General features: G+C 64.1%; 1 protein-coding gene across 4 annotated transcripts in view; it reads left to right on the top strand.

The window, feature by feature from the left end:
- The window catches only part of KCNT1 (potassium sodium-activated channel subfamily T member 1), a 71,365-nt gene that overhangs the window by 29,339 nt on the left and 29,268 nt on the right, over positions 1–12,758 (top strand). For all 4 annotated transcript variants that reach the window (XM_068963808.1, XM_068963834.1, XM_068963826.1 and 1 more), the window contains 2 exons: positions 10,203–10,282; positions 10,849–10,948. In XM_068963808.1, coding sequence (XP_068819909.1) covers positions 10,203–10,282; positions 10,849–10,948 — 180 coding nt within the window. The remainder of the gene's footprint in view (positions 1–10,202; positions 10,283–10,848; positions 10,949–12,758) is intronic.

The following is a 12,758-nucleotide window of genomic DNA, read 5'->3' as shown; positions in this document are numbered from 1 at the left end:
TGCCAGGAGCCCTTCTAGATGCTGCGGGGGAAACTGAGATGAATCAGACCCCCCAATGTGGGCACATGTCGTGGGCACGAAAACCTGTGTGGGCTGGGCTGGGCTGGGACAAGGAGAGGGGAGGCTTCCTGGGGCGCTGGCCCTGCAGGCGGAGCACCGGGAGATGGGCAGGGGCTTCCGGGCAGAGGAGACAGCCAAGGCCAAAGCCTGGGGTGCTGGGGTGTGGTGCCATGTGAGGGTTGGGGTGAGGCGTTGGCAGAGACTCAGCCTGGCAGATGGCAGACCACGGGTGCCTGGGGAGCCTCCCCCCCCCCCGCCCCCGCCACTGACCACAGGCCCTCTGGACCCTCCGCACTCTCGCACCCATCTCCTGCTCCTTGGCACGCCCCTAGAGGGCAGCTGCCCCGCGGTCATTCCCATTTGCCGGAGGAGACTGCTAAGGCAGGAGACTAAGTGCTCTAACGGGCACTCCTGGTGGACTCATACAGCTAATGGGCAGCCCCTGGGCAGGAGGGAGGCGAGTGCTGGGCCAAGGCCCTGGAGACCAGATTCCTCTCTTCTCCGTTCCCTTCCTGGAGGCTGTAGGAAGCAGTGAGCCCAGAGGCTCTGGTTACCGGCAGCCTGGCCCCTGCAAATGACTGGCTTCCCGCTGTCCCTGTTCCTGCAGGGACGCAGGGATGGCAGGTCCTGTCCAAGCTGCATCTGAACCCGCAGTGCAGCACGGGAGCTGCGCTGGCGGGGACACCTCCTCCAGGAAGCCCTCCCCCCACTCCCACCCCTGCCACCCCCAGTCCTGCACAGACCCTTCGTGTGAGCAGCCTGGCTGGGTCCCCAAGCTGCCCCTGAGGGGCAGGGTCCTCAGAGCAACTGCACAGCCAGCCCGGCAGCACTGGGGGCTGGTGCCTGCAGCTCGTCTCCGGAAGCATTAGGTGCACGCTGTGGAGTTTACTCCAGACAGAAGCAGTGGGGAGCCATGGCAGGTTCCGGAGCAGACGAGGACTTGCAGGGTTTCAATTCTGCAAAGACCAGAGCAGGCAGGTGGGTGCCCTCTGCTGGAGGAGCCAGTGGCTGTAGCTCCTGCCCCAACCTGCGTGCAGTGTCTGGAGCCAGCCAGGCCTCAGCCCTCCCCAGGGAGGCCCAGAGCCTCCCGGAGGCCTCACCACTGCTGGGGAGGTAGCACGGCAGAGGCAGGGGTCTCCACTGCCCCCAGGGGACTGAGCCACAGGGAGGGGCCGGCTCCCAACGCCCTGCCCAGATCGCCCCCCACCGCCTGCCCCTGCCACCCTGCCACCCTTCTCCTGGACTCCGTGGAGGGGAGAACACGGGCAAGGGGAACAGTGGGCAGCAGAGGGCAGGATGAGCTCTGAGCTCCCACTGGAGGCTGCTCGCAGAGGTCAAGGGAGCCCCAGGGCAGAAAGAGGGCAAGAGGGTCCAGGGAGGGGAAGGCAGGGGAGGCACAGGAGGAGCTGGGCAAGGAGTGAGGGGCCGCCAGCAGGGGAGGCCTGTGAGCAGGACCTTGGGGCTGTCTGCGCCTCCCCCAGGGTAGCTTCAGGGGCAGGGCTCGCCAACCCAGGACCCTTACCAGGAGGGGCAGCCAAGGAAGGCACTCGCTCAGAGCTGGGCTGAAGGAAGGGTTGGAGACAAAGGCAAAACTCTAGCCCGGGGGCTCTTCGTGAAGGGCAGAAAGGAGGGGTGGGGTCTTGGGGCGTGGGGTGGAGTCAGGCAGAGCCCGCGCAGGTGGTGCAGGGCCTGGGCAGGGTCAGAATCAGCTGGAGAGCCCTGGGGCAGCTGCAGTGAGTGGCTGCTGAGGGCAACCGTACACGCCCCACCCCCCCCCCCACCGCCCCCCACTGCCCGCCAACCCCGAACTCAGGACGGCCCCTCTGAGCCTGGCTCCCACCTAGGACAGGCCTGGGGGCTCCGGGGCCACCTCTGTGTGCGGGGCCCTGGGGGCTTCTGTGGACGGTGGGGGCCGCGGCAGGCAGGGAGAGTGAGCGCTGCAGGAAACAGCACCTTGGCCAGCCCAGGGCCGGCGGAGCACTTTGCTCTGGGTGCTGAGCCCACCTGCCCCTTGTGCTCTGAGCTTGGTGCCACCCTGCTCTCCTGCTGTTCCTCCCGGATCCCTCGCCTGTGGCTGGCCTCCCACTGGCCCGCCCAAGTCTCCCTCCCTCCCCCCCGCCGGGTTTTTCCCAGGAGTCCTCACCCCGGGGCCCCCCTCCGCCCCTGCAGACCCTCACCTTCATGTGCCCCCCACCCCCTGGCCAGGAACCCAGCCTCTCTCCCATCCCCCATCCCCGACCTGCTCCCAGCGAGTTCCTCCTGGTCTGCCCTGACCTGACTCCAGGACAGGCTGTGGCCCTACCAGGCTCCCGCCCCCAGGGGAGCAGCTGTCACCCAACTCAGCACTCAGGCAGTGCCTGGGCCAGAGGGGATCTGAGCTGGATAAACATGCTGCTAAGTCGCTTCAGTCGTGCCCGGCTCTGTGTGACCCCGTGGACTGCAGCCTACCAGGCTCCTCTGTCCATGGGATTTTCCAGGCAAGAGTACTAGAGTGGGTTGCCATTGCCTTCTCCTGTAACTGCATAGTGATACACCAATTCAACTTACTGCTATGGGGGAAAAACACCATTTAATGAGACATGAAGACAAAGTACAAACCCGACTGAGGGCACACACGCTGTGGACCACAGCACTGCTATGACCAGAGCAAGTGGGGGACGGGGGAGGGGAGATGGATGGGAAACTACAGCCTCAGGGGCGGCGGGCGGGGGGTGGGGGGGTCTGGATTGACGACAACTAAGCAGAACCTGTCAGAAGCTCCCAGAGACCCCAGACTCAGTGAAGCCCAGGCCACCCCTGCTCTCTGCAGGCCCAGCCAGCACCTGGCCCACCTGCGGGGCACCCAGAGCTATAGGCTGGGGCCCCACCCAGAGAGCCCTATACAAGGCAAAGCAGGCTGGCTCCCTCCTCCCTGCCTGTGGCCTTGGGAACGCAGCGGTCCTCTCTGAACCTTGGTTTCCTCTTCTGGAAGATGTTTGCTTTAAGGATTGAAGGAGAGGCCCCATGAAGCTGGAGATGCTGGGGCAGATGGGAGGGACACCAACAAAGAGCAGGCCCTCTGTGCCCCCCTCCACCCAGCTCCTGATGCTCCCACCAGCTTCTCCCTCCCAGTCCCCAGTTAGCGCAGGCCACACCCACCTCGGTGTTCTCTGGCTGCAGCCAGGCTGGAAAAACCCTAGGCCAAGGCAGCCTCAAGGGCAGCAGGTGTGTGTTGCTGGCCCAGGAGAAGGGGTGCCCCTGGGGGTCCCTAAGAAGCATCGGACTGCCTTGTCACTAGGAAGCCGAGGGGACAGGGCAGTGGGGTGGCACCAGGGCCTGTAGAGGGCAGGGGCATCGAGGAGAGGTGGGCAGGCTTGACGACAAGAAGCCCAACTGTCATGTCCAGCTGGTGGCTCCTGTGGGGGGGGCGCCCCTCGCTGCCATCAGCTTCCTGGGTGTCGAGGGGGGCTGACCTGCTCCTTCCTGGACCCTGGGGTCACAGGGGCCTGGGGCAGTCTCAGTGCAGAGCAGAGCGGTGGGCACTGCTGAACCTGCTGTCCAGCCACTCGCCTGGCTGCAGGCAGGGCCCATCCTGCGTGCCCTCCGCTGGGAGGGTCACCCTGTCCCACCAGGGAGGGGGCGGGGTGCATGTACCCGCGCTGCCGCAGGCACCGTGCTGATTCTGGGGTGCTCAGGGGGCCAGGGGGTGTGTGAGTGGGCGTGCCCTGCTCCCCTCGGCCCATGCCCGAGTCCTCCCTCTGTGTCTGGGAGCCCAGGCTCCCCCATCTGTCCATCCGTCCGCTGTCTGCATTGACGTGTCTGCTCCATTCCGCCCTCAGGCTTCACATGGAAGAGTTTAGCCTGGACTCCTCTGTGTCTCAGTAAGTGCTTGGTTCACAGGTGTCCTCCTGGCCTCGAGCAGACCCTGGGGGAAGGGGCTTGGGCTGTGACTGCCCAGGGGGAGGGTCCGCCGCGCCCAGCACCATCTGTCCTGCAGCCGGGCCAGAGCAGGGCACGGTCAGGACTGCTGGACCTTGAGTGGGGCTGAGGCTGGGGGCAGAATGCGGCGTGGATCTCTGGGAAGGAGCCTGGGAGTGGGAAATGGGGTCTCCAGAGCCCCACGGTGGTGACGACAGCCCTTAGGAAGGGATGAGGACCCCACTATGGTACTGGTGTGGGGTCAGGCAAGCAGGTGACTGCTGGGAACGAAGGCTTCAGCCCACTGCGGCCACCTGTGCAGATCCAGAACTCCAGGCGCCTGGCCCAGCTGCCCCGCCGGGGAGCCCCTCCAGGCTTTTCCTGGCTTTAGTTAGGGCTGCAGAGGGCCCTTTGAGGTCTGGGAACCCAAACCCCTCAGCACCTCCACCGGGCATATTCATGGGAAGGAGCCCCTCACCTGCTCACACCCAGGGCGTCCAGATTGCCCACCACACGGGGCCTGATTATCCTTTCGTTAATTGACACCATTGGCAGCGGCCACTATCACCCACTCGGGGCTTCTCCACACTTCCTCCTGCAGCCCGAGGCTCGGGCATCGTTACCCAGGCCAGCCCTGGGCCTCCGTCCCCCAGCCGTGGTGCAGCGGGTAACCAGAGAGGGGGAAGGTGCCTCCGCCAGCTCCCTGGGGCAGGTCCCAGGCCGTTGGCAGGGTGAGGGGGGAGTGGACAGTTGCAGCTGCCCAAGGGGCTGAGGCTGTGGTCCTCTGCCCCAGAGCTGCATGGTCACCAGCAGATCAAATATTCCTGGGCCCTTGGAGGCCCAAGGAGGCTTGTCAGGGCCCTGACCCAGCCAAGGTGCGAGGCCAGTACTGGGGAGGCCCAGGACAACACTGTTGCTTTGAGAGGTCGCTGCCCACTCTGCCTGGCAGCTTGGAGCCCTCGCTTTCCTTGGCATCCCAGACCCCGGGAGGGGCAACTGGCAGAGAGGAGGCCTGTGGCTGCAGGCTGGCCTGTGCCCCAGCCTGTGCAGTGGTGGGTGGGTGGAGGGCTACAGCAGAGCTCCATGTCCCCCCGTCGCCCCCACTGGCAAATCTGCAACGGGGCTGGGTGTGGCGGGGGCAGAGTGGTCCCAGCGCCACCGTCAGCTCAACGGCCCCGCCCCCAAACCGGACCAGCCCGGCTCCTTGCCGGTCCAGCCCAGGACCTGGAGCGGAGCTGGCCACGTGTCTGTCCCGCCCGGGCCCCTGGGCAGGTCACAGGTTCTGCTCAGTCTCAGAATAGCCGGCCTCGGAGTTGGCGCTTGGGCCCAGTCTCTGCTCTTCTGTCTTGCCCGCGGGCTCCTCGGCCTCCTGCCTAGAGCTCCTGGGAACCTGCTGGACATCCACCAGCCCGCAGCAGGCCTCCAGGAAGGAGGCCGCCGGACCTCGGCCCCATGTGAGTGCACGGCTGTCACAGCCAGGCGGGTGGGCCTGCCCGCGGCCATGTGCCTGGTATCTGGCCACCCTCCCACCAGGGCTGGCCGCCTGGCCCTGCGTTTGCAGCTTCCCAGCACAGGCCATCTGTGCCAGAACCACCTGCCAGCAATCCCTGGAAGGCCACTCCCCAGCCTGCTGGTCAGCCCACCAGTCAGCCCCCCAGTCAACCAGGGAGGGCGGCAGCGTCCTCCACCTGCTGCGCCTGGCAGGTCCCGTCCGGGCGTGGGGTGGGGTAGGTGGGGTTCGAGCCACTTTGCTGGCACAAGGGGGCCCCCTCCAGTCCATCCAGTGTGGACAAGACCCTGCACACCAGCCTGGGCCTGGGCCTGGGCCACTAGAATGCAAGCCATGTGGGGATGGGCCAGAGCTGACTGCTGGCACCCGAAACTTGAGAGCCCTGGGCTCCGGGGGGAGCCCAAAGGCCCATGTCTTTCAACCCACTGGGTGACGTGAGCCCACCCGCCTGGCTGTGACAGCCGTGCACTCACATGGGGCCGAGGTCTGGCGGCCTCCTTCCTGGAGGCCTGCTGCGGGCTGGTGGATGTCCAGCAGGTTCCCAGGAGCTCTAGGCAGGAGGCCGAGGAGCCCGCGGGCAAGACAGAAGAGCAGAGACTGGGCCCAAGCGCCAACTCCGAGGCCGAGGCTGGCAGGAGCCCCCTGAGAGGCCCAGTGAGGGGCTGGGGGCATGGCTCTTGAGCTGCCCAGCCTGAGTCCCTGTCCTCACAGTCAGAGAGCTGCTCCCTGCGAGCAGGACAGACAGACCAGGGCTGAGGACTGTCCCGGGACGGGTGTGGGTTTGGCCTGGGGCTCATGGCCTAACTCCAGGGGGTGCCCCAGGGCCCTTCTGAGGCGGGGTCCCGGAAGCCTCAGGGCTCCATAACTAGGCCTGCCGAGGGCTTGACACCTTCCTGCCCCCTGGGCTAAGCAGCAGTGGCCCCTCTGCTGTGCCCAGCCCTCCCCGCTGGCCGCCCGCTGAAGGAATGAGTGGCTGAACAGGAGCAGGCATATAGGGGGTGGACGCCTCGCCTGCCCCTGCCCAGGGCTCTTGAGCTTGTTAACAGGGCCGTCGCTGTGTGAGCTCTTAGTGGTATCCCAGCTCCTAGCCCCTGCCCAGCCCTCCCCTCAGAGCAGCATCCCACTGGTTTGGCAGCCGGCTCCACCACGGGGCCACCAAGGGGCCTCGAGCAACAGCTGGTGGGCATCCACCACGTGCCACCTGCAGCCACACACATGGGCTTATAGCACAGCGCCATCTTCTCTGGGTGATGTGAGTGATAGGTGTCGGCCAGAGCTGGTCTCAACAAAACCAGCCCTGATCGCTGGCACCACTGAGAGAGGGTGGCAGGGCAGGGCCAAGGGCAGGGGTTCTCTCTCAATCCTCCTCTGAAAACCAATGATTAGCTGGATTTGGGGGTTTCCCTGGTGGCTCAGTTGGTAAAGAATCTCCCTGCAATGCAGGAGACCTAGGTTCAGTCCTTGGGTGGGGAAGATCCCCTGGAGGAGGGCATGGCAACCCACTCTGGTATTCTTGCCTAGAGAATCGCATGGACAGAGGAGCCTGGCGGGCTACAGTCCATGGGGTCACAAAGAGTTGGACATGACTGAGTGACTAAGCACAGCAGAGCCTGACTTTTCAGGGGAGAACCCAAGGTATAGAGGAGACTGTTTTGATTTCTCCACAGTTGCAACAGCCCTGCCAGGCACCCTCAGGATGCCCGGAGCAGGCGGTTCCTGTCACTGCCTGTTCCCCAGGTGAGGCAGCTGTGGCTCAGGCAGGTGAGGATCAGGGCTCTGTCTGTCAGGCCAGATGGCCCATGCCCCCCGGGGTGGCCATTTCCTTCAGGAGCCTTGCTGAGCCAAGAGCACGCCGTCAGCTGAATTACACCCACCGCCTTAAACTTCAGGTTAAAGGGAAAGCTTGCAACTTGCGTTCTGTGGTGGGAGAAGTGGGCAGCCACAGCTCGTGGAGGCAACAGACTTCCCTGGCAGTCCAGTGGTTAAGATGCATGCTTCTAGTGCAAGGGGCACAGGTTCGATCCTTGCTCAGGGAAGATCCCCCATGCCACACCGTGCAGCCAAAATAAAGAGAAGAAGAAAAAAAGTGGAGGCGGCTATGTGGATTTCCCCAGCACCCAGGCTCAGATTCCCAGGCCAGGCCTGTCGGTGTCCACAGCTGCCTGGGTGAGGGGATTGACAGGTGATGTGGGTCTCTTGTCCACATCAGTTACTAGGAGCAGTTCCTAGTCTACTAATTGCTAGCAGTAACTGGTCCCAGATCAACTATCCTGACCCCCAGGTCTGGGCAGGGACTTTCAGGGGAGGGGTGCCCAAGTGGAGGGCATGAGTGGGGGGACCCCTCCTTGAGGCTTCGCTGTGCAGGCAGGAGAGTGAGGGGGCATGTGGTCCCTTGGAACATGTGGGCACCACTCAGGGGTGTCTGCCCCTGACCTGGCCCCGGCCCAGCTTGGGTTGTCTGAGCCTCTCCTTCACAGAGAAGGTTTTTGACCAGCTCCCCCCAGGGACCCTCAGGAGCTCTACTGACCTGGCCCCAGGCAGCACCTACAGAGGAGGCTGGGTTCAGGTCTAGGGGAGGTACACTGGGGTGCAGTGGGGTGTGCAGAGAGGTACTGGAGTACAGTGTACGGCGAGCCGTGCGAGGGTGTGGTCTACGCTGGGGCACACAGGGCACAGTGGCGTGCTCAGGGATGTACCAGGAGCCATGCAGGTTTCCATGGTGGCTCAGATGGTATGGAAGCCGCCGGCAGTGCAGGAGACCCGGGATCGCTTCCTGGGTCAGGACGATCCCCTGGAGGAGGGCATGGCAACCCACTCCAGTGTTCTTGCCTGGAGAATTCCTTGGACAGAGGAGCCTGGTGGGCTACAGTCCATGGGGTTGGAAAGGGTCAGACACGACTGAGTGACTCACATTCGTGAGGAGTACGCTGGGCTGTGGCGCCCAGTGAATGTGCTTGGGAACAGTGGACAGTGGGGTACACAGACGTGTGCGGGCTGGGGTGTACCATCGGGCGCACCGGCGGCACGGGCCCATCCCCTCCCACAGTGGGCTAACAGAGATGTGCCGGGGTGCGCAGTGTCCAGGGGGTGCTCTGGGCTTGGACCCTGCTCTGCAGGAGGCCTGTCCTGCTGCCCCGCTGACCACACTGCATCCTGCCCTGAGAGTGGGGAGGCCCACACCACTGTCCCTCCCCCTGGGTCCTTCTTGAGCCCTGTGACCAGGGGTGGCCGCTGTAGTCAGGCCGGGCCCCCCCCAGTCTGCAAAGGTCAGGAAGGTGCTGGGGCTCTGCCCACAGCCCCTCCCTCGGGTCCACCACCTGGGCGGGTGCAGACGGCTGCTGCCAGAACATCAGGTCTGTTTCACATGCTTTGGGTCAAACAGACTTTGGGGAGCAATGAATATTTTAAACACTTCTCAAAGATGATGGGGTTGCCAGCCCCTGGCAGAGCGGTGTCACGAAATTTTCAAGGTGACAGCAGCATTAATTTCTGCATTGATCAGAGCTGGAGCCTGGCCAGAGGGAGAGGATGTTCAGAGCCCCTGCTCTGAATGGGGGCAAGAGTGGGGAGCAGAGACTGGGGCCAGTGCACACCTCACCTCTGCCTGTGGACCACTGTCCTGCATCCCAGCTGCTCAACCGCCACCTCCTCCATGCAGCCCTCCAGGATTCCTTGGGCAGCACAACTCTGCCTCCAGGGTGCTGGATGTCCCTGCCTCCTCTCTCCGTGTGTCATGACCATCACACAGAGCTGTGGGTGAGCCGCTGCCTCACCTGACGGCTTTGTCCCACCTCCACAACATCTCTGGGGGTGGATTGGGTCGCCTACACCTGACATCTGGGTAACTTGGACCAGGCCTTCCTGGCACAAAGCCTCACCCCAAATCCCAGGCTACCGGTGCCTCTGTCTGGTCAGGGGGTGGGGAACAGCAGTGATGCCAGCAGGCCACTCTGAGGTCCTGAGACCAGCCTCCGTTTCAGCTGAGGCAGCCTGGAATGGAGGCCGTGTGGGGGCCAGCAGGTGCCAGCCCAGAGCAAGGTGGTCCCAGCCCCAGACCCACTTCCGGGAGGAAGGCAATGCTAGACCCTTCCTGCGCAAGAACCTGGCGGCAGGGCTGTGGCCGTCCTGCCTGCTGTCAATACCAGAGTTCTCACTATGGTGGAACACGATGCCCCGGCCGGCCACAGCGGGGCTGCACCTAAGGTGTGGGCAGCGGCCCGTCCTCCCAGGCCCCAGCTCACTCTGGGTGACCAGATGGCCCTTCCCCCATCTGCCTCCTCAATCAACAGGCTGCTCCTGCCAGTTTGTGCGGTCTGTTCCCTGGAGGCTGGGCGCCCACCCAGGGGCTCAGGGTGTCTGGGGATTGTCCAGGGCAACAGCCGCGGCTGGAGAGGGCCCCCTGCCAGCCCTGACCATCCCACAGGCTACAGCGGGCCTCTAGGCACAGCCACCAGGGGCCCCCAGAAAAGCACCTGGCCATCAGCTTCTGGAACATTCTGTGCAAAGCATATGGTGTGTTTTGAGCCAAGGGCCAGCCACTCAGGCCACCTGTAGTCCTGGCAGCTGCCATGATGGCCCAGGCTGGGGGCCATGAGTGTGCGCATCTGCAGGGCCTGGCGGGCCCTGGGCTCTGGGAGGGAGGCAACCAGCCAGCAGGTCTGCTGGGGACACGTGGGAATGTGGGGCTTTGGGCTGGAGCCCCCTGACCCCAAGCCCACACCTTCCTGCCCCCCAGGGTCCAGGTGGAGTTCTACGTCAACGAGAACACTTTCAAGGAGAGGCTTAAGCTGTTCTTCATCAAAAACCAAAGATCCAGTGAGTGGGTTCTGTTGGGGGGGCAGGGCAGAGGGGCCTCTGTTGGAGCGGGCGGGGTGATGGGCATGCTCCTTGTCTCCTTGCCACCTTCCAGGGTGGGAGATGCCGGGACCCTGGGGAGGTGCGCCCCTCCTGGAGGCAGGGCTAGCCACAGCCACCAGGGGCACAGCTCAGCCCCCCACCTGACGGGGCTCCCTGGCACCACCGTGTGGCCCTCCCCTTTGCCCTGTGGGCTCCCTCCACCTGCCTTCCCAGCAGGAGGCTGGCCACCTGGGATGCAGGATGGGGTGCGGAGGTGGTGCCTGTGGGTTCTGTTCCATCGATCTGTAGGTTGCTCCCCCAAGCCCCAGGCCCACCCCCAGGGCCAGCAGCTCAGGGACACTCTGCACCTCGTCCATGAGGCAGGAGGGCATGGAGCCTCTCGGAGGCCGGCCTGGCAGGGCCCCCCAACGCAGAGCCACCTGGTCAGTGCTGGTCAGGACAGCCAGGTACAGCAGCCCAGGTGCAGAGTCCCAGCCGCTCCAGGAGCCCTGACCACTGCCTGCCCCACCCACCCTCACCCGCAGGCCTGAGGATCCGGCTGTTCAACTTCTCCCTGAAGCTGCTGACCTGCCTGCTGTACATTGTCCGCGTCCTGCTGGACGACCCAGCCCTGGGGATCGGATGGTGGGTGACTTGCGGGCCGGGGGCTGGGCCTTCCCGGTGCCGTGACAGAGACTGATGGGATTTGCACAGGGGTCTGTGTGTGGGACCTCCCCAGGCCCCGCCGCCGAGAGCCATGGCTGGGACACAGCCCTCAGGCTGGCGCTGACACTGGGTGTCCTTGCCGTGGACGGTGGCTGCACGTGCAGCTGCACCCGGACAGAGCCCTCCCAGAGGGTCTGGGGTACTCCCTCCCTGCCTGCCCAGGGGCGTCCGGGGGTCTCGGTAAGGGGCTCTGGCTCCCCCAGCTCCTCCTGGGTGGGTGGGGGTAGCAGGCCTCAGTGGGGAGAGGAGGTGAGCCCCTTTCCCTGGGCGCCCCTGGTTCCCCCTGCCCCTCCCAGCCCTGGGGCCTCTCCCTTATTTACATGGATCACCTGCTGTGAGGCTTCCCAGCAGGGCCATGGGCACAGTGCCCGCGCCTCCTGAGCGGATGCCCAAGAGCCCACAGCTGGACGAGGTGCTTCCTGCCTCGTGTTGTCCAGAGGGCCCCGCGGTCCTGCTCGCACTGCTGGTGGGAAGCAGTTCTCTGCCCTGGAAGCTGGTGGGGCTGGCTCTCTGTGCCCATGTCTGTCACGTCTCAGGGACGCCTGGCATGATCCCTTCTCAGCACCACGTTGGTCCTGGTGGACACTGAGCTGGGGGCACGCAGGGCTGGGCTCGTCTGCAGCTGGGTTCCCATCTGCCCTGGGAGCCTCTCTTGACTCCCTCATACCCAGATTGGGGTTCCAGAAGGTTCTGGAGCGGTCCTCTCTCCTGTTTCTCCTCTTTCTGGGGGTTTCCTTGGCTTCCTCTCCAGCCCTCTAGCTGAGGTTTTCACTTCTGCTCCCGTGTTTTGTGGTTTCCAAGAACTCCTCATCTTCAGGCGTCAGCCCCGCTGCAGGTGCCCTGCCGTTGGCATCTCGGGGTCTGTCTGAAACCCTTTCCTTCTTATACGTTCCTCTTCTGCTCGGTCTCCGGGCTCGTGGGCAGGGGACTTTCTCAAATGTTCTGCCACTCACCCTAAGGGTGGGTGTCCAGAGGCCGAGGGCCCTGCAGTCAGGATGTGGTCAGTCACTTGTCTCCCCAGCTGCTCAGAGCAGATCCTACCCCTCCTCACTGGAGGATAGGGCCTGGCCACTGGGCTCCTGCTGGCTGAGTTGGGAAGCAGGCAGGGGTGAAAGGTCGCTGTGCAAGCTTGCATCTTCCCCACCCCCACGTGCAGTGGGGCGGGTCGCCAGGCCAGACTCTTTCACCTGCTCTTGAGAACAGACCTCATCTTCATCCAGAGTGTGGGAGGGCAGGTCCCACCGTGGTGGTTGAGAAGGGCTCTAACTGACGTTGAGAGTACTTTTCTGTGTTCATCTCACCTTCTCCCACCTCCAGAGACATCGAGGCACCTGGCTTTACATCCCCAGGGAGACCAGGTCTGTTGTATTCATTGCACAGCACCTGGCACGTGGTGGGTGGGTGGGAGAGCACATGGACGGATGGTGGCTGGGAGAGGCGTGGGTAGAGTGGATGGGTGGGTAGTGTGTGGATGGTTGATGGTGGATGGATGGGTGGTGGAGGGTGGATGGATGGAAGATGGACGAACGGATGGATGGGGTGGGGGTGGACAGATGATGGTGGATGGATGGAGGCCAGATGGATGAGTGGATAGAAGGGTGGATCGTGGGTGATGTAAGGACACTGGATGTGGATGGATGGATGGATGGGTCAGATGGATAGGATGGCTGCATGGGTGGGTGGTGGATGGATGGAAGGGTGGCTCATGACTCCTATAGGTACTGAGTTT

This window comes from Capricornis sumatraensis, chromosome 1 (genome assembly GCF_032405125.1).
Source record: "Capricornis sumatraensis isolate serow.1 chromosome 1, serow.2, whole genome shotgun sequence".
Classification (NCBI taxonomy): Eukaryota; Metazoa; Chordata; class Mammalia; order Artiodactyla; family Bovidae; genus Capricornis; species Capricornis sumatraensis.
The sequence above is the reverse complement of the archived record's forward strand: the minus strand, read 5'-3'. Positions and strand labels throughout refer to the sequence as shown.